This window comes from Anoplolepis gracilipes, chromosome 7, assembly GCF_047496725.1.
Source record: "Anoplolepis gracilipes chromosome 7, ASM4749672v1, whole genome shotgun sequence".
Taxonomy (NCBI): domain Eukaryota; kingdom Metazoa; phylum Arthropoda; class Insecta; order Hymenoptera; family Formicidae; genus Anoplolepis; species Anoplolepis gracilipes.
The window spans coordinates 4,153,693-4,172,787 of NC_132976.1; the positions used below are offsets into that span (position 1 = coordinate 4,153,693).

At 27.6% G+C, this 19,095-nt stretch overlaps 2 protein-coding genes and 1 long non-coding RNA gene across 10 annotated transcripts in view; 1 reads left to right on the top strand and 2 right to left on the bottom strand.

Moving 5' to 3' along the window:
- Positions 1-14,661, bottom strand: LOC140667658 (uncharacterized). Its single transcript, XM_072895794.1, has 18 exons — positions 14,284-14,661; positions 13,705-13,953; positions 13,190-13,335; positions 12,874-12,983; positions 12,494-12,686; positions 11,773-12,021; positions 11,332-11,508; positions 11,158-11,238; positions 10,702-10,775; positions 9,852-10,102; positions 9,368-9,616; positions 8,637-8,782; positions 7,761-8,063; positions 5,241-5,489; positions 4,120-4,296; positions 3,943-4,023; positions 1,572-1,636; positions 1-98 (listed from the first exon to the last, which is right to left on the bottom strand). Exons 1-18 carry the CDS (start codon positions 14,494-14,496, stop codon positions 16-18), a joined length of 3,096 nt encoding a protein of 1,031 aa, XP_072751895.1. The 5' UTR covers positions 14,497-14,661; the 3' UTR covers positions 1-15.
- Positions 3,342-19,095, top strand: part of LOC140667526 (dynein axonemal intermediate chain 7) — a 25,017-nt gene continuing 9,263 nt past the window's right edge. Inside the window, 2 exon segments of the mRNA XM_072895564.1 lie at positions 3,342-3,751; positions 3,863-3,991. The gene's annotated coding sequence lies outside the window, so the exon portion shown is untranslated.
- On the bottom strand, positions 15,048-17,722 carry LOC140667527 (uncharacterized). Of its 8 annotated transcripts, none has more exons than XR_012047041.1 (6): positions 17,450-17,722; positions 17,239-17,341; positions 16,589-16,845; positions 16,146-16,313; positions 15,501-15,578; positions 15,048-15,419 (listed from the first exon to the last, which is right to left on the bottom strand). It is a non-coding gene; the product is annotated as an uncharacterized lncRNA (long non-coding RNA). The 8 variants fall into 8 exon arrangements; XR_012047039.1 differs by having other exon boundaries at positions 16,142-16,313; XR_012047036.1 differs by having other exon boundaries at positions 16,133-16,313.

The window sequence follows — 19,095 nt, forward strand, 5'->3', positions numbered from 1 at the left end:
CTTTCCTGCAATCTGTTAACTATTTTCGCGGGCGTTCTTCAGTCTTTTCGTTCTTTCTCTCTCTCTCTCTCTTTCTTTGACGTATGTGATGACATTTCCTTGCCATGAATAAAGAGGATAACAAAGAAGTAAATGGGTTACATCGCATTTAAAGATTGTAATTATTTATCTTATGACTAACATTGAATTTGTATTCAGTAACCTGGGAAGAAAGAAAAAGCTTTGCAAAATTTTATAGTTCATATAATATTTAATATTTATATAAATTCTCTTATATATATATATATATATAATACATATATGTAAAAAATATTTTAATTTCAATATCTACCAATAATAATTTCACTATTTTTATTTCAGTTTTGACATTAGATTTTTATTCAACGATATGAAAAACTCTTAAGTTTGTATAAATAATAAAAAAAATATTGGATTAATTAGTCACAATTATAATTTACATTTTTAAATAATAAAAAGAGAAAATTCGATGTTCTTGTAATCGATGGCATTCATGCCATAAGATAATGATTTAAGAATAATAATTTAATAAATCGTAATTTGATAAAATTTTAAATAATTGATATCAATATAATCTTATTAGAAAATGAATAGAATACTCGGCAAGATAAAAAAAAGAATACCTATTTTGCAAATCAAGTTGAGATAATATCACGTGCGCGCGTATCACACCTTCTTACCAAGAAATGGATATAAACGCACGTTGCATGCGTTTCTGTTGTTACCAGTTTAATACTGATCTGAGTAGACTAGGTAATGTTTTTCTCTGAATTATGAAACGGGTTTTCTCGATTCTTAATCCGCTGACGTTTTTTCATGAAAATATCGTTCGTATAAATATGTAAGAGCAAGTCAAGATTGATAGATCAAAACAATGTTTTCTACAGTGGCTTTAAACTGTTTAAATAATGTGCAATATATATATATATATATATATATATATTATAATATTTTGACAGAGGACAATGACATGAATCGTTGAGATAGAGGAAGAAAAAAAAAAGATAGAACAAATTAATCAAATTAAAGTACAATAAAGGTTTAATTTATTAATCTTTTGAAATAAAGGCAATTAAAAATAATATTATGTAATTAAAGTATATTCATTAAAATATTATTAGGATTATATGTTTTGCTTATAATATTTTTGAAATATTAAATAAAATATATTTCTTAATTTCTTAATAAATAATAATCAAATTTATAAAATATATAATATGAAGGTATTTTTATTATTAGATGTTATTGATATATATTTATCATTATTATACTTTTTGTATTTCTATTTATAAAATTCTAATTAATGAGCTATTTATGTGTACAAATATTATACGGACATGATTGTTTTTGATTGTAACGTCGAACCTTTTTTGTAAATCTGCATATAAAAATTATAGCAAGAAAATGATTAAACCTACACAGATATGAATGCTTTCATTACCAGGATACTCAATTGCGAGAATAATCTTAGCGTTAAGTTTTTTATGAAATTATCGTCGATTATTAATGATGAGAGATAAAAAAATTCAAAATGTAAAACAGCGTATTCTTACGATAAAGTATCCATAAAACGAGTATGAAGAACAACGTCATGGTTATTCTGTGGAGCCAATCCATCCTGAAACACATTGAGAATATTAAACATTGTTTTATTCTCCTCGCAACATATATTGATTTATAATCAGTCAGTAAAGTTTGCAAAGCAAGGCCAAGAATCGAAAAAATGACATAGTTATGTAACTATGTATTTGATTCAGAAGAAATCGTATCGAATCGATAGGCATTTCCAGGAGAAATATTGACTTGAATTCGTCGAACTTGGAAATCCGAAGGGGAGAAAAGGTCAAGATAAGCGCTTCATGAGACGGAGATTATAATTACAGTAATTATGATTAGCTGACGCAGATTATTGCTACATTTTACAAGGAAAACTAACGAACGAGCTAGTAATGACCAATAATATGTCAGCAATTTAATACATGGTAGATAAACGGTGCTAAGGCAATGATAAGAAGTCTTGCGTACATAATTCGTTAAGCACATCGCTTTGGCGAATGATTTGTGAAATTCTGCGCTTTTTACAGTCTAATATGAAATTTTAATATTTTCTTGGATTATAAATAGTTGAAATGTAAAATTCGCAAGTGGTAAATTCCTCTATGTAAATGCTTGTGAATTACGCAAATACGATGTAATTAGAATGCAAATGTGTAATCATCGATAAATGTTTTCCGATTCTTGGCAATACGAACGCCAAATGCGTATGAATTATTATAATTAGCAATGCAAACGTCTAATAATCTAATAATATGTATGCTATTATGAATATCACGCTAGGCTGCAGCAACTGTAGAATTTACGTTATATATCGTTGTAAAATTATTTGATATATGTAACAATCGATAAAAAAAAATAGCCAGATAAATTTTACTTTTCATTTAATATAGTTGAAAAATAAATTTAACTTTATGACTGTATATAAGAACTTTATAGCGATTGTATATAAGAATTTAATGACGAAAGTTAGGAAATAAAAGAGAGTCAGGGAAAGAAGAGTATAAGATAAAGTATAATCGTTAGACAATAACAATACTTATTGTTCACATATAACTAACCATTTGTATCTAAAAACAGTTTCTCTGAATGAGAGAAAGGAATTATTGTTATAGATAGTTAATTGCTTAAAAATATTCTATAAATTTGTTATTCAAGTATAAATATTCACTATTCTGATATGCGTAGTACATTCAAAATTTGAAAAAAATTCTAAAAATAAAAGAGTTTCTAGGCAATACATTTCCCAGACCTCCCTTTATTTTTTACACAAGTTTATATCATTGATGACAATGTAATTTTTCTTTAACAAATTGAAAATATATATAACATATCTTTGTGCCTTTTACACTAATCTCTTCGTTTCTCATGATTTAGAAATTTCGATGTAACATATTGTATAGGGAATTTCATGGAAAGTTGTTAAAATTAATTTGCTGTCATTTTCATCATTTTACAAATATTTATAAAAATGTTAAAATGATAATCTTAATGATATGTACTTAAAGTGCGCTTCAAATTGAAACAGAAATCAAGTTTTATATAATTAAGATTGGCGATATTTGGTAACTTTTATAAATATTTATTAAATGATAAAAATTACTCTGATTGTTTTTATATGTTAAATAAAATTGTCAAATATTCTTTGTTAAAAGATATTTTTCCTGCTGCCTATGTGCATTTAAAAATAACAAATAATTAGTTTCAGTAACTTCCCATGGGAAGTTAGTTTCAGTGACTTCCCAGTTTGTATCATCCGGTTGCGATTATATTTACGAAAGAAAGACAAAAAAAGCCCAACGAACACGCACATCTGGTTCTTTTCGATGAAACTAAAATTAACAGGCGTCTAAAAGTAGTTCGACCGGCGTAACAATCCGCGAAAATTTTCATCGGTTACCAATGCGCGCGTCTCTACATTTACGACCTAATTTTCAACCTAAGGACTTCGCAATCGATCGACCAAACAGTTGTATACGTAACTTGGCGACGTCAGATTTCTACGTTAACGCTATCTCGAATTTTTTATCTCACTGTGTTATTCTCCGCGAATCCGATTTATTTTTATTAGAATTATAAAATAGGCTATATGTTAAAAATTATATATATTCCGATCTCGAAAATGATATAATCTTCTCGTACATACTGTGCATTTTCAAAGTGCGTATGCACTCAGTGTGTAAGTGTTTTGCAACATCATTGTTGATACAAGTTTTTTTTTCTCAATCGTTTGTAAAAAAACCTATTCAAGACTTAAAGATTATTAATATCGCAATATTTTTTTCTAAAGAAGAAGCTGGCTCGAAGGCGCAAAAAAATATGCAGTTTCACGTTCGAATTCTGTTCTTTATTTTATAAAGTGCATCTCACCTTTTTCGATGAAGTTTGGCTGCTTCTAGCTGATTCATGTCTTCTTTAAGTAAGTAAATTTTAGCTCCAATTAATCCATTTCTGTAACAAATAAAATACAACGATGATAAAAAAAGATAGTAGATAAAACAGATTTTATTAATATCATGTATGTGATTGCACATTTATGGTACTTGCCTAAAATATTCTTCTATATTCAACTCTCTGTATTCAAATCCAAAATGTTTATTATTTTCGGGGCTGAGATTTTCAAATAAATTTATTAATTTTTCATTGTGAAATTTCCATTGATTTGTCAAAAAATAGGACAGAGCACTATTGGCGCAATAGACTTTTTTTTGTAATTTTAGCAAGCTAGAAAAATAGAGCCCTTTTAGTTAAATATTTTTTTGGCATTTATATATACATAATAAACTCTTAAGATTTTACTTTTTATTATGAGATAAATATAAGATATATAAAAAGTCACGGAACAGACATTTAACAGATACTTTAATCCTCATAACATATATTAACTTTTTTTTAGAATTTTATATTGTTTAAAATTTCTTAACACATAACATTAATAGAATTAAACAACATAAATAGCTGCTAAAAATTTTACTAGAAGATAGTTGAAAGATCCTCACTGAAAGCTCTCCGTAATCAAGGAAATGCGATAATTATAGAATATTTCATAAAATTTTCTAAAATTAACTCAACGCACACCGATTAATTAAGTTAAGACCCGACCGACCAAAATAATATCCTTAATTTGCGAGTTACATATGTCACTTCTTTTCTGATTGCATTTATATTTTTTATTTTATTGCTAATATTGCGCTGAAGACGACTCAAAAAAGGAGTCAAAACGTCCGCACACTCTCTTTTATACATTCTATCATTATTTTTTGTTATCCAATTATAATTTTTCATGTTACTTGATTGAACAAAATATACACCCTTCTAGTATTAGATTAACTCATTAACTTCTAAGTTATTAACGTTATTCCGCTTTTCGTTCGAAAGTTTTCTTTTTACTACTCTTATAAATTTAATTTTAATATAATTATGTTTATTTTTACCAATCTGTTGTTCTTTCAGTTTATTCTTTATTTTTATTTTGTATTGTATAGTTAATAATGTCAATAAGCTCTCGTGGCCTTGTTTTTTCTTATGTATTATTAATTTATGAAGAGCTTGAATAATATACCAATTTCATAAAAGATCTAGTTTTATATACATTATACATTTATGCATAGAAATAATTATATATATAAACTTTGCAAAATCTTTACTATCTATAAAATAAAACTTACATTGGACGAGCACCAAACAACTTCAAAATTCCATCTATGAATAGGGCCGGTAAAATATGCAGCATTAGCATCATAATATAGTAAAAAAACCGACTCCTAATTATCATAGTGGACGGTGACCAGATAAGATAATCAAGAGGTATTTCTTTCGTTATTTGAAAACCCATTTCAACGAGATTTTTAATGTTAATGCACTTCTTATCATATGACGAGCAATTATAAATATGGATCGTATCATTCTCGATGATGCTGAATCACAGAAAATATGTTATAAATATTGATGTGGACGTGATGTACATCTACTTAGAGTTTTAAGAAATAACAATAAAGATTGATATTATTGTATTCTATGCGTTTTATTCCTGCGTGGAAGCTGTCATAGAATTCATAGTCCGATCTTATATTTCGATTGTCTTAAGAGGTCCACCCGCAGTTGCGTGTCGGAAAAAAAGCTTTTTTCGGGGAATTTTTTCTGTCAAAACTATTGTCTCACTTATTCTAAAACTTTTACATGGTATCAAACAACGTTAAAACAATATTTTAAAATTTTTTCGTAGAAGAATGTCCCATAGTGTCCAAGTAACGAGCAATCTCCGAAAGGCACTTCTAAAAAAAGTTTATTTGCGGTAACCACTCCAGCTCCGAGTAGGGTTATCTGATGTAAACAAATCAGAGAAATTTAGTTGCTATATTAGTTTATCTAGTGCTTTTTTCAAATATTCAGAAAACTCTCCATTATATAGACATTGATATAACGAAATATAGTTTTAATGTTGTTTGATACCGTGTAGGAGTTTTAGAATAAGTGATGCAATAGTTTCGACAGAAAAAATTCCTAAAAAGCTTTTTTTGCAACCCGCAACTGCAGGTTCAACCAATAAAGTGGTCGCATAGCATTATTTCATTGGTTGAATGGGATCTTAAGACAATTTTAAATATAAGATCGGACTATAAATACTGTTCGTATTTGATATTAATTGTCATTGCGTTTCGGTATTCATTGCCAGTACTAACATACATGACGCAAATTATAAATTTTCAGTACTGGCAGTGAATATCGGAATGCATCTGTCTCCAAAAGATCATCTGCTAACGCGTTGGATGGTTATTTATTAACAGAGTCGTATGACAGTTATGATAACTTGCGGATGTTTTTCGATTGCAAGATTACGAATATATTTCTGTGATTATTGTATCTGTCTCCGAGAAGAATGGAAAATAGAACGGGAATAAAAAGTAAAGTTGACTTAAATCCTGCGCTAAGTTTTTCCAAAAACAGATTCAAAAATTTTCTTTCTTCTTAATATTGAAAGGAACCCCTAATAAACACTCACCTACAATATTAGCAACAAAAACTATCATCTCTTGAAAAAAATATTGAAAATTTATATGACAAGCAAAAAGATATTTTTGTTGATTGTGATGTCGTACAAAATAGGATAATTTGACTGACCCTCAACCCATTAAACAAGTTCCCAATATTCACATGAGAAATGAAGCAAGCATGATTATTGAAGAAATGAAAAGTCAGGAAGTAACCAAAAGAATCTTATAGTTCATAGGTTTCTTCTACAGTGATGGAAATTTATGGTTTTCGACTTTAGATTTAGAGTGGTTATTGGCAGATTAAATTTCTCTTCAAGATAAGGAAAAACGGCTTTTTCAATTAGAAATGATTTATGATAATTCACGGTTGTCTTTTGGATTGTGTAATAATATACCAGTAACTTTCGAGAAATTAATAGAAAAAGTTTTGCAAAAATATTTATTATAGAAATTTATTAAATTTACCTGGACGATGTGATTATTTTTGGAAAAGTCTTTTCAGAAGTAATAGAGAATTTAAGAAAAATTTTACAAGACGCATATTTGAAGGTGAATCTGAAAAATGTAGTTTATTGAATTCGGAAATAAAATATTTAAGACACAGAGACGGTAACTACAGAAAAAATAGAAAATTAGTCAACTCCTGCTGAATTATGTTTTGCGAGATTTAAGATTTTAGATCTTCTGCAATTTGTATCTAATGATGAAACAGAAGGAACAGTTAGTAATTATGCTAGCAAATTACAAGAGAAGTTAGGTTAATCTTAATTATTATAATCTTATCTATCTTAATCTTTAATTATAAATTATTTTATAAAAATACCAGGCAACATTAAATCCAATAGAATGAAAAATTATTATGATCGAAAAATTAGATTTCTTTTATAGAAGGACAAAAGATTTGCTTGTATAATCCTCAAAGAAAAATGGAGAGAACTCCTAAACTACAGAGTCATTGATATTTGTAATCTCGTAATCTCACAATCGAAAAAACTTTGAACGGTATTACAACCCTCACCGACTCGGTTGATAAATAACATTCATGACAACGCGCTAGGGGATGATCCTCCAGAGACGACAGATTCAATTGATATTAAATATAATCGCTTTCACGCAGAGACAAAACGCAAAGAGTGCAACATATATGACTTTATTGTTAGAGAATATGACAAATAATAAATACGGTAAGCATACGGTTTGAGTCCACGTTTCCAAGCCACAATGATCATTGCCTTAATTGCCACGTCTACGGGAATAAAGTCGGAAGTAATCATAGGATCGACATAAAGCACACGTAAAACTCCCTTTCCACCGCCAACCAGCATTCCAATCGGACCATTAAAATTATCTATCCATCCTGGCATTGGATCAGTCACTGTCGACACGACTATGGATGGGCGGATGATCAGACAAGGCAATGTTTTGGAGTAATCTCTAATTATGTCTTCCGCCAATCGTTTAGTGAAAGTATACGTGTTTGGCATCGTTCCCAGATATCTGTAAATAAAAGTGAGTGTATTTTAATGAAAAGCGACGATATGCTATGCGTAGAGATGTAAAGAGAAAAAAAGACAAAATATTTTTTTCCTGAAATACGACTTTATTGTGAAAAAAGCAATCTTATTTTTTTCAAAATTTTATTTTTGTTTTAACATTTTTGTATTTTGATTATTGTCAGTTGATTTTTCATATTTTTTAATTTTATAAACGATAAATTTGAACTAAACATATTTTAAATGTAAATTGCATTTCAATTGACTATATAACTATATAATTATTATTTTTAATTAAGTAAATTGTCAAAAATAAATTGAAATTAAACTTAAATAAATTGTATTTATTATACGTAGGAACATATAGTTTGCAATCTTGAAAAATTCACTTTACAGTTACTATTTTAAATAATAGTCATTATTTTAAATAATAGCTATTAATAATATAAATAGAAAATAAATTTTTATTATCTAATCTAAAGCATCTAATTGAAAATTATTCCGAATCATGTTTTTATTAGAAAAAAAAAACTTTTTTTTTACATCTGTAACTATGCTGTGTCTATATATAATTTACTTCGCCGTAAATGTCCTAAGAGTATGTTCGTCGACGGATTCGGCGACTTTAATCGCTTGTCTCCAATCCAATTCCGAGGGATACAAAGTCTCATCGACCACCGATTTGTCGGCTTGGGTGTATGTCGAGCTGACATGCAGCAAAACCTTAAAACATATGAATATTAAATATTTCGAGAAATATTATAGAATCTATTTCCGATGACATTTATGCTAAAGGCGTGCATGTGTGATATAAATATTAGATTAAAATAAATTTTTCTTTCTCACTATACGAATTGTGTCTCGTGACTTTAATAGATTTATTAATTTTGATAAAATTGAATATTTTGTTATGACCCTGAGCAACGTTCAACAGCTTTTAGACACTAAATATTTATTAGAAAAATATAAACAAGTTAATCATAGCTCTATTAAACGAAAAACAAAGTTTAAAAATGTTTAATAAACTTTTCTTGATGAATGACTTTTTAAATGACGTTTAAATATTGTCTAATGGCGAAGATAAAAAAATGTAACTTTTAAACTATATAACTCTTAACTACATTTCTATTGTAATTAATCTTATCTTTACTCTTTGTATTAATCTTTACTAATTTTATAATTACTAATAACTGGAAATTATATAAATTATATGTAAAAACTCAATCTAATGTCATATATTAATTATTTACACAGAAATGCTGCCATAAATTTGATGTTCAATTAATAGGTAAAAATATATATACATACCACTAATTTTTTCATTTTTTGTCCTAAAATACAAATGTCTCGCGTGCTTCTCGTGTTGTTGAAAATTGCATCACGCAGGCTTTCATCGAACCTCACGCTCGCAGCAACGTGAAATATTACGGATACTTTTTCAATCAGAATTTGTCTATCGCTTGGTAGTAATCCTAAACCCTCTAAACTAACATCTCCAATTATTGGAATAAGTTTGTTAAAAGCAGATGGTCGCTCGTTTCGCAAAACGTCAAAAAGCTAAAAAAGATTGTCGATAATTACTATGTTTTATATATTGTCGTTATGATTTCATTCATTTCACATCTCTAGAAAATTCATAGCTTAAAAAAAAGAGAGAATTTTGAAGTAAAAAAAAAACTATAACAATGATAAAAGAATTTTGTAACTATAAAGGCGATCTTACAGATTTAAGACTTTGACATATGTTGTCAAACACACATACATATGTATATTTTCTTATCGCATGACATACCTTGTTTTCCAATGTCTTTTGTAGCCTCTGCTGGACACTCAATCCCTTCTTTGGTCGTATCAAAAGAAATATTTCGGCAACATCAGGACAAGATCGCAGTAACTTTTCACATAGCACTTTGCCAAGAAAGCCAGTCGATCCAGAAATTAATATAGATCGATGGGCATAAAATGCTGGTATAAACGTATCTGCTGCGTCGTTGGTCATATTTAAACGCAACTGTTTCTGGTAAAATAAATAAAGTATCAAAAGATAATTTGGTTAGAAAAGAGCAAATAAAATATAACAAAATGGCACAAAAAGATTTTGTTTGGAGAATTTAATTTAAAAATTAGGAAAAATAAATCAAATTATTTTGAACTACAATAATGGAATACTTGAGAGAGAGAGAGAAACGAGAGTCACAGTACTTCGTCTTCGATAAGAGATGACAACGTGAATGAGCACACCGAATTTTGTGCACAGGAAATGACATAGAAACTATCATGATGATAATGATATGTCTATAAAGTTCAAAGGAGCAAGTTCCTCCATATTCGTATATTCATCTGCATATATCGTGTGAAGTAAGTGACTCCTTTCGTAAACGAATGTAACAGTATTATAATGAACAAGGAGGGGGATTTATTTATAGATAATTACAAATCTATTGTCTTATGTCAAATGCGTATACAATTCTATTCATTTGTTCTATTTATTTATTTCTCTATTATAATTTCTACTTCTATTATTCTTCATATTACATTAATTATTATGTATTGTTAACATTATAATTATAATATAATTATAATATATTATTGAATGTATATATAATTGTATATGATAATGTTGATCTGAAAATATTAAGTACAGATCCACTTATACATTATCCACAACACTGTAATAATGATGATAGTTTTCAATGTTGCAACAAACAGATCCAATCTAAAATATTTCAAAATAAACACATTAAAAATATGAAATGAATAATAAATTATTGATTATTTCTATAATTTATATATTTATCCAAAAAAATTGTTTAAATCTTATTTTTTAATTTTTTATAAAGTTTATTATTTATCATGTAATATTCATGATATAATAGCAATGTATTGTACAATCAATATTCGCGTGATTAAAAAACAATTTAAAAATTCCTTTAAAGTTAAATTTTTATTTTTATAGAAATCAAATTTTTTTACCTAATACGATAGGATAATAATCAATCGTTAAATCTATGTCATTATTGTCGCTAATAATTTCAAACCTTACACATCTCATAAAAACGATATAATAATATCTTCTTTATAATATATTTTATAATTACCTTTTACGATGGGTTCTGGCTTCATCTAATCGATTCATGTCTTCGTTCAGGAGATATAATTTAACTCCAATTATACCATCTCTTCATTACATAATATAAACATCAATAACTTAACATCATATTCAATGCAAACATTACTTAAAAAGTAAGTCAAATTAATAAAGAAACATTTACCTGTAATATTTTTTAGAGTCAACAGTATTAATTTCTAATGAGAATACTTCCTTGTCCTTGAGTGGAATTAAATTATGTAATTTCAGACCATTTGTATTTTTAAATTGCCATTGATGACACGTGAAATGCTTTAAAAAGCAGTTAGCCACGTACACTTTTCTTTGCAGTCTTAATAGCCTACATCACACATATTATACATTTACACAAACTGATATTAATGATATAATATTAGTTATACTCTATTAAATTCGAAAATATAGAAAGTCTAAGAAAACATTTTGAAAAAGAGATGTATAATTTTATAGGGATGTGACAGCGTGTTAAGAGAATATTTCCCGATTTAATTAAATAGTTGTATCTAATGGAATATAAATCTGGAATATAATAGAATATAATTCGTATATTCTAAGACAATGGCATGATTAGTTAGTTTGTACTTACATAGGTTGATGTCCCGTAAGCATTAAAATTAAATCTATTAACATAGCTGGCAAAATATGCAACAATATTGTCAATATATAATGTACAGTGGTGCTATCGGTAAGTATTGTATTAGGGGTCCAAATAGTTCCCTCAAAGGGTATCTCCTCTATGAGTTGAAAACCCATTTTGGTAACTACTTCGGTTGACAGAGATTTATAATTAGAAGTAGTACAATTTATGATCAAAGGTGCAGAACCTGGCGTGAAGCTAGTAAGTAAATAAATAAAATCACAAATTAATTAAATTGTTATTTATAAACTTTCATAAAAATTGCATTATGTTTCAACAGTAACTTTGAAAAATTTAGAATTTTATACGAACTGGAAGATATTATAAAGTATTAAACATTCAAAATTATCAAGTTTTGCTAAACCAAATATCGAAAATATAAATAAAACTGAAGGTTAATTATGTAAAAATAGTCAATTTAGTTATATGTATAATTGTATAAATATATGATAAATTGTATTTAAATTCTTATTCAGAAATTAGCCTCATAACTCTAAATTTTTTAATAGTATGTAAGATTAATAAAGAATTGAGTACGTTGTGTATGATTACACAAAAATATTGATTTAGTTTTAAATAAAGAAAAACAAGCTTTTTTTCGTATTTGTAACTTAACGCCGTTAGTCATGCATATTTAAATACATATTAATATTTGTGTTAATAATCGTACATGGATAATCCAAGGTGCCAAGTTGTGGCTATTATACATTTGATGACAATATCTACTGGCACTACGTCTATACAAACATGCTTATTAGTCTGACATACTCGTAGTATTCCTTTTCCGCCACCTACAAGTATTCCCAATGGACCATTAAAGTTATCTATCCACCCTGGAATTGGATCATCATAAGAACTTGCCACTAAAATATGAATCATATTTATTAGATAATTAATTGCTGGATTATTTACTTGTTTATTTTAGTAGATGTCGAGAATAGTTCGAGAGTAACAATTTTCAGGTTCGAGATTCCTTTGTAAGTCTCATTTCAAAAGAGATAAATAAAAACTTATTTCTAACAATTCAAGAAAAAAAAGAGAGCAACATACCTATAGAAGGTCTCACAATTGCACAAGGCAACGTTGAAGAATATTCTGTTATTATAGTCTCAGCTAAATTCTTCGAGAATATATATGTATTAGGCAATTTATCCAAACATCTGTGCGTAATATTTTAAAATTATATGGAAAATTAATAAACTGAGAATAATTGTAACAATACTAAATGAAAATAAATTATATTAAATGAAATATTCAATTATGTAAATGAAAAAGAATTATTTTATATTTGTCTTTAATTTTGCGCATACTTGAAATTTACAGATGTATGTATGTAATATGATTGATTTTATTTTGCCATACTTACTTAGCTGTAAAGATATTTAAAATATGTTCATCCAATGACTCCGCCGCTTTGATCATTTTCCGCCAATCGACTAAGGGTGGGTAAATTTTTTCTTCTGTGATGGATTGATTTACATGCGCGTATGCTGTACTGACATACACTAATGCCTTTAATAAATAAATACAATTAAACCTAAAATCACTTTTTTAAATAATATAAAATTACGAGCAAAAATCATATTCATAAATTAAAATTAAAATTAATAAAAAAAACTAAATTGACTTTCATGGCCTTGATAATTATACCCATCAAACTAATATTCCTATCATTTCTCTCTTCGAACTAAACAATTTTGATTTAAAACCTTAATAAAATCTTAATAAAACAAAAATTTTATTTGGAATGAACAAAATAAATGAGACACTCTGTATAGTTAAATATATAAATGTCTCATAAAAAACGCACTATATAAAATGGCACACGCAATGAGTAGTGATTTATTTAAAACTATAAATGCAACATCGATTTATACTTACTATTAGATTCTTCATACTTTGGGCTAGAATACAGATATCTCTCGTTGATCTAGTATTAGTAAAAATAGCGTACTTTAAACTGTCGGTAAATCTCACATTCGCTGATGCATGGATTACTATAGTTACTCTTTCAGCTAGCATTTGCCTGTCGGTAGCTGACAAACCTAAGTTTTCTTCGCTAACATCACCCAAAATCGGAATTAATTTTTTGAAATTGGAAGGTTGTTCTTCTCGCAGTTTATCGTATAACTAAAAAAAATATATAACATATTTATTGTAATAATTGCCACGATTCTTAAAGTATCTTTAATTATTTGTAAAGAAAGTTGTATAATATTCTGATTATTTTACAATATCTTACTTTTAAATATTCCGATTGATATTTTCAAATGTTCTATTTCATACATTATTATCAAATTTTAAAATTAGTTTTGTATAAAAATTAAAAAATTAAAAAATTTACCATATATATGTATAATACAATTTTTTAAGAAAATTTTCCTATTTATATGTTACAGTTCTTTAAAAAATACAGTATTGTGAAAAAGAAAATATTTATGTATTATATAATTAACTTACCGGTAAGTTTAATATTTTTTCGAGTCTTTCGTTAATACCTATTCCCTTTTTCGAACGCATTAATATAAATACTTCGCGAACATCTGGACAAAATCGCAATATCTTTTCCATATATACTTTACCCAGAAATCCTGTCGCGCCTGTCAAAAATATACTTTGTCCAGCATAAAACGTTGGAATCGACTCGGCTGGGTTTATTGTAATCTTATCCATTGTTATTAAAACAATAAGAACAATGACCGAAAATATAAAAAAACTCGGAAAATTATCGGCTCTTTCTGTCGAAACCGTTATTAACTAGTAGGAGTTTGATTGGGAAGAAATAATGAAATATCTTTGATATCAACGATGCACGCTATTTAAAGTATAACCGTTTGCTAAGCCGTATATGACTACGTATTAATAAAACGGAAATTCTGCAGGCGAAGGTTAAAAGAGCAATCGTATGCAATGCAGTACTATATATATCTAAACCATAGTTAGTAGGTCAATAACTAATAGATAGCGATACAAGTTACTTTTTGCAGTTTATTCAACATGTGCAACATGTGCAATATGTAATTCTATAAAGATTTAGATATAATCAATTGTATTTAACCAACTTTAGTATAAACAATAATAAATATACATATATCAATTCACAAATTAAGTTGAATAAAATATTTGTGCATGTATAACTGAAAAATAAAAATAATAACAAAAATAGTAAATAGATAAAATACTTTTGTAATAAAATATTCATGTAATTTAAACAAGAGATTGTTTTAAACAATTTTTTTAGCTACTGATGTTGCGGTAATTAACGTAAGGTTTTATACATAAAATAAATATATAAAATAAAAGAAAAACAATATAATAACGTTTTTTTTACCTTGCTTTATTTTTCTTTTATTTACATATTTATATATTTAAATTTTTCAAAATATACAAAGTTCAATTCTAAGAAATTGTGAATTAAAAAGGTCTTTAATTTATTTCTTAAACCGTCATTTCTTTCAACATAAATGCTAATCAAAACTAATATAAATTTTATTCAGCTTTTTATGAGATTTTCACGTATTATGTATATATTCCATGTTATCCATATGAAGAAAATGCCAATCGATATTTTCCCAATTCCGTCCATCCAAAACATTCTGTAACGATAAAGAAGATTGAATTACTATTTGAGATTAACAGTAATATATTTGTATCAAATTATTAATTAGAGCTCTTACAAAATAAATCAACTAATTGAATCTACATTTGAAAAACTTTAGTTTGAAACAATCAAACGGTTACTCGTTTGCGCAGTTCTGTAAATTTAATAAAATTTAATGAATCAAGTGTTATATTTAAGTATAATATGTGTACATTTATTTTCTGAAGATAAATAAATATGTAAATATCTTGAGAAAGTTATTCGTCAATTGTTTCGAACAATGTAAATGTTTATAGCTAATAATTCATAGACGACTGAAATAAATGAGAGGAAGTACGGAGGATAATGTTTTATACATAAACTAAACTGAAACACAATTTTTAAAATCTTATCTTTTATAATGGAATCTCGCTGTATCTTGTCGATTCGTAATTTTGTTTAAAAGAAATAGTTTACTTGCATTTATACTATTTTTACGAAAGGCAAATATAATATTCGTTCAGGTAAATTATTTCTCGCAGTATTAGTCACACAAACACAGAATTGAACTTATTTTATAATTAAAAAATGCTCTCGGTCTTTAAGTTCACTGTTACGGTATTTTTAAAAACTAATATTTTTTAATAAAAACAAAAATGAGATATTTAAATAATAATCCTCGTTTTCTGAAAATAACTTTTGAGATTGTGTAACGCTCAATTTTCTTACCTTACTTACTTACAATACAGTTGTTTTGTCGTCTACCGCAAATCCAAAGTCTCGTTGACTGTCGGACGACACCTCGTCTGACAAACTTAATAGATTTTAATTTCGAAAGTTCCATTCGTTCAATGAAAAGTGCGCGAGATGTAGGGAAGTTATAAATATTTTCTTTTGCTGTCTTAGTAATCTGGAAGTTGGAACAATATTTTACTAATATCTCGATAATAAGTATATATCTTTCTGCGGAATGGTATTATTATTTTCTATAATACAATATAATTTTTTTATTAAGACTTGGAGAAATTACTTTTTAATGCATAAACAATCTTTAGAGAAATTTCCTTAAAAACGTATCTTTATTTTATATTACAAGACATGAAGTAAGGTACTGTGTTTTTGTTTTCTTAATCTTTTTTGAGCTAAAATTAATAAATACATTCTGCTCGACCAATATAATCTTACCTGGGAATTTTGCTTGCGATTCGTAATAATCCATCAATAAATATGGCCGGTATTATATGCAACAATAACACTAATATTCTATAAAAAAATAACTGTTTATTGTAATTACTCCAGAAGGCCAAATTATATCTTCAAGAGGATTCTCCTCGATGATTTTCTCACTTATTTTCATCAATGTGTAGCGTAATGGATTCGTGCTGTGATTGATCGAGCAATTATTAATGGGTGGATGAAAATTTTGCGTGTCGTTCTTCTTACTAACAAAATTAAAAATAATTATTAAATAATTTACAAAAAAAAAATCTTATTACACACATTTTTTACAGTATATTTTACAATATATTGTAAAAAATATTTTACGATAAATAAGTTTGAGAGAAATATTGAAATAGAAATATTTTTTTATATCTTAGAATGAACTTTCTTTTAACACTACTCGAAATAATGTAAATTGCTTATAACTTATCTTTGTTTAATATTAAAAGAATTGTACATTTTTTCTGTAAAGAAATATAACTTATTTAAATTCTTTTTCTAGCTGTAGATAAAATTTATAAAACCAATCATGATCATAATTATTATTATTATAAATTATATTAAAATACTCTTTTATATATGCATACAATTATATTTACAATTTAATAACGTACTTATAGAAAGTCTGCAAATCACTGTCGTGATTGGAGTTATCAGTTATCATGCGCTGCAAATCTCTTGATAAATGTGTATTGATTCGGCATTATATCTAAATATCTGTAAATAAAAATAAAATTAAGTTAGTGCGAGAGGTCATTTTTAATTGCAATTTAAAAAAATTTCCGCACAAAATTTTCAAACAAAAAACACATTATCTTGATACACTTTTACTTATTACTAAATTTTTCAAACTTTTGCTTAAAATGCAGATACCTCTTGGCGATCGAACGTTTATAAGTATAGCTTTTATCAGTGTATTATCGAATCTTATGCTTGCCGCTACGTAAAATATTATACATACTTTTTTGATCAACACGTGTTTTTGTTCTATTTAATGCAGATATTGTTCAAAATGCTGCCCTCTTGCAGCAATGCAAGCATTACATCTAGCAGTTGTGGCAGATGTTATTTACTTCAAAATATCTGAGTAACTGACTTAAGAACTCTTAGGAGAAAGCAAGAATGTAAATAACAAATAAAACAATGTAAAGGATAACATCAAGTGTTTACATATGTAATGAACCTTGAAGCAGAAAGTTTATTCGGTGCCAATCAACTCAAAAGAGCAATTAATAATGAGAGATTGAATTTTTGCAACACTTCCGAACTTTTGTCATTTAAATTGAAGACACCCTACATATATATATATAACATTTTTAGAATATTATATACAAAATGGCTCACATAACAAGTACAAAATGGTAAATTAATAACTCCATGTTTTACGAAAAAATTGTTTTTGTGGAATCTAAAAATATAAATTTTTCTATATAGTTAGTTATTTTATTAATTTTTACTTTACTTTCTATTGCTGTACAGCTTATAAACGAAATTTTGTCAGAAACCAATCAAGTAAAGTAAAGTAAAATGCCTATTATATCCCCAGCTTCACGCCTAAGGGACTGTTTATACCTTTATTTTTTTCCTATTACATGATATCCTTATAAACTATCTCTATAAAAGCCCTATACCTAATTCGTCTGGGTGGGTTTGAGAGTCTGCGTTTCGCCATACTATTCGTCGCAGACGAGCTTCGGCGACACAGCGTACAACAGCCCACCATATGGCTTAATTTTTCTTAATTCTATTGGATCTGGTGGACTCGAAACTTCGCTTACTCTCCGCCTCAGGCGAGTTTCAGCGACGCAGCGTGCACGACCACCGTCCAATCCCTAAATTTGTCTATATAGAATTCCATGTAAAATTATAAATTTGCCCATGAAAAGAGGAGCATTCTAATTTTATAAAGTCATTATTATAAAATAAATTAAAATTTTTTGGATGATATCGCCAGTGATGAAGTAATTCAGGAGATGCAGTGGTTAGGCGACCAAACTGGCATAATTTAGCTTTTATTCAGTTAAACAAGCTTATCATTACAACGATTTACAGCGACAACGTTTCGATCTTTGATTCAAGTCCTTATCGAGTCTATTTAAATGATGAGCAGTAATTATTTCATGGTTGTCTATTACACATCACAAGCACACGTCAGAGAGCAGACGAGGAGTCTTGTAATGTGTAATAGACAACCATGAAATAATTACTGCTCATCATTTAAATAGACTCGATAAGGACCTGAACCAAAGGTCAAAACGTTGTCGCTGTAAATCGTTGTAATGATAAGCTTGTTTAACTGAATAAAAGCTATGTTATGCCAGTTTGGTCGTCTAACCACTGCATCTCCATTATTATAAAGTCTCTCTAGACAGAAAAAATAAATTTAAAATATGATACGAATAAGTCAATTTGTTCTGGAATTGCTTGTAACATATTACGTCCGTGGATCCCTTGTATATAATATATTTCTC

Bases quoted from the DNA above. Each gene is read 5' to 3' on its own strand.
- LOC140667658 (XM_072895794.1), bottom strand. From the start codon at position 14,496: ATGGATAAGATTACAATAAACCCAGCCGAGTCGATTCCAACGTTTTAT. The intron at 10,103-10,701 runs GTACTTAATATT...AACCAAATTATC, and splicing joins GATAATGTATAAGTGGATCT to TTTTGATACTTTATTTATTT. The intron at 1,637-3,942 runs GTGAGATGCACT...AATGTGTTTCAG, and splicing joins GCCAAACTTCATCGAAAAAG to GATGGATTGGCTCCACAGAA.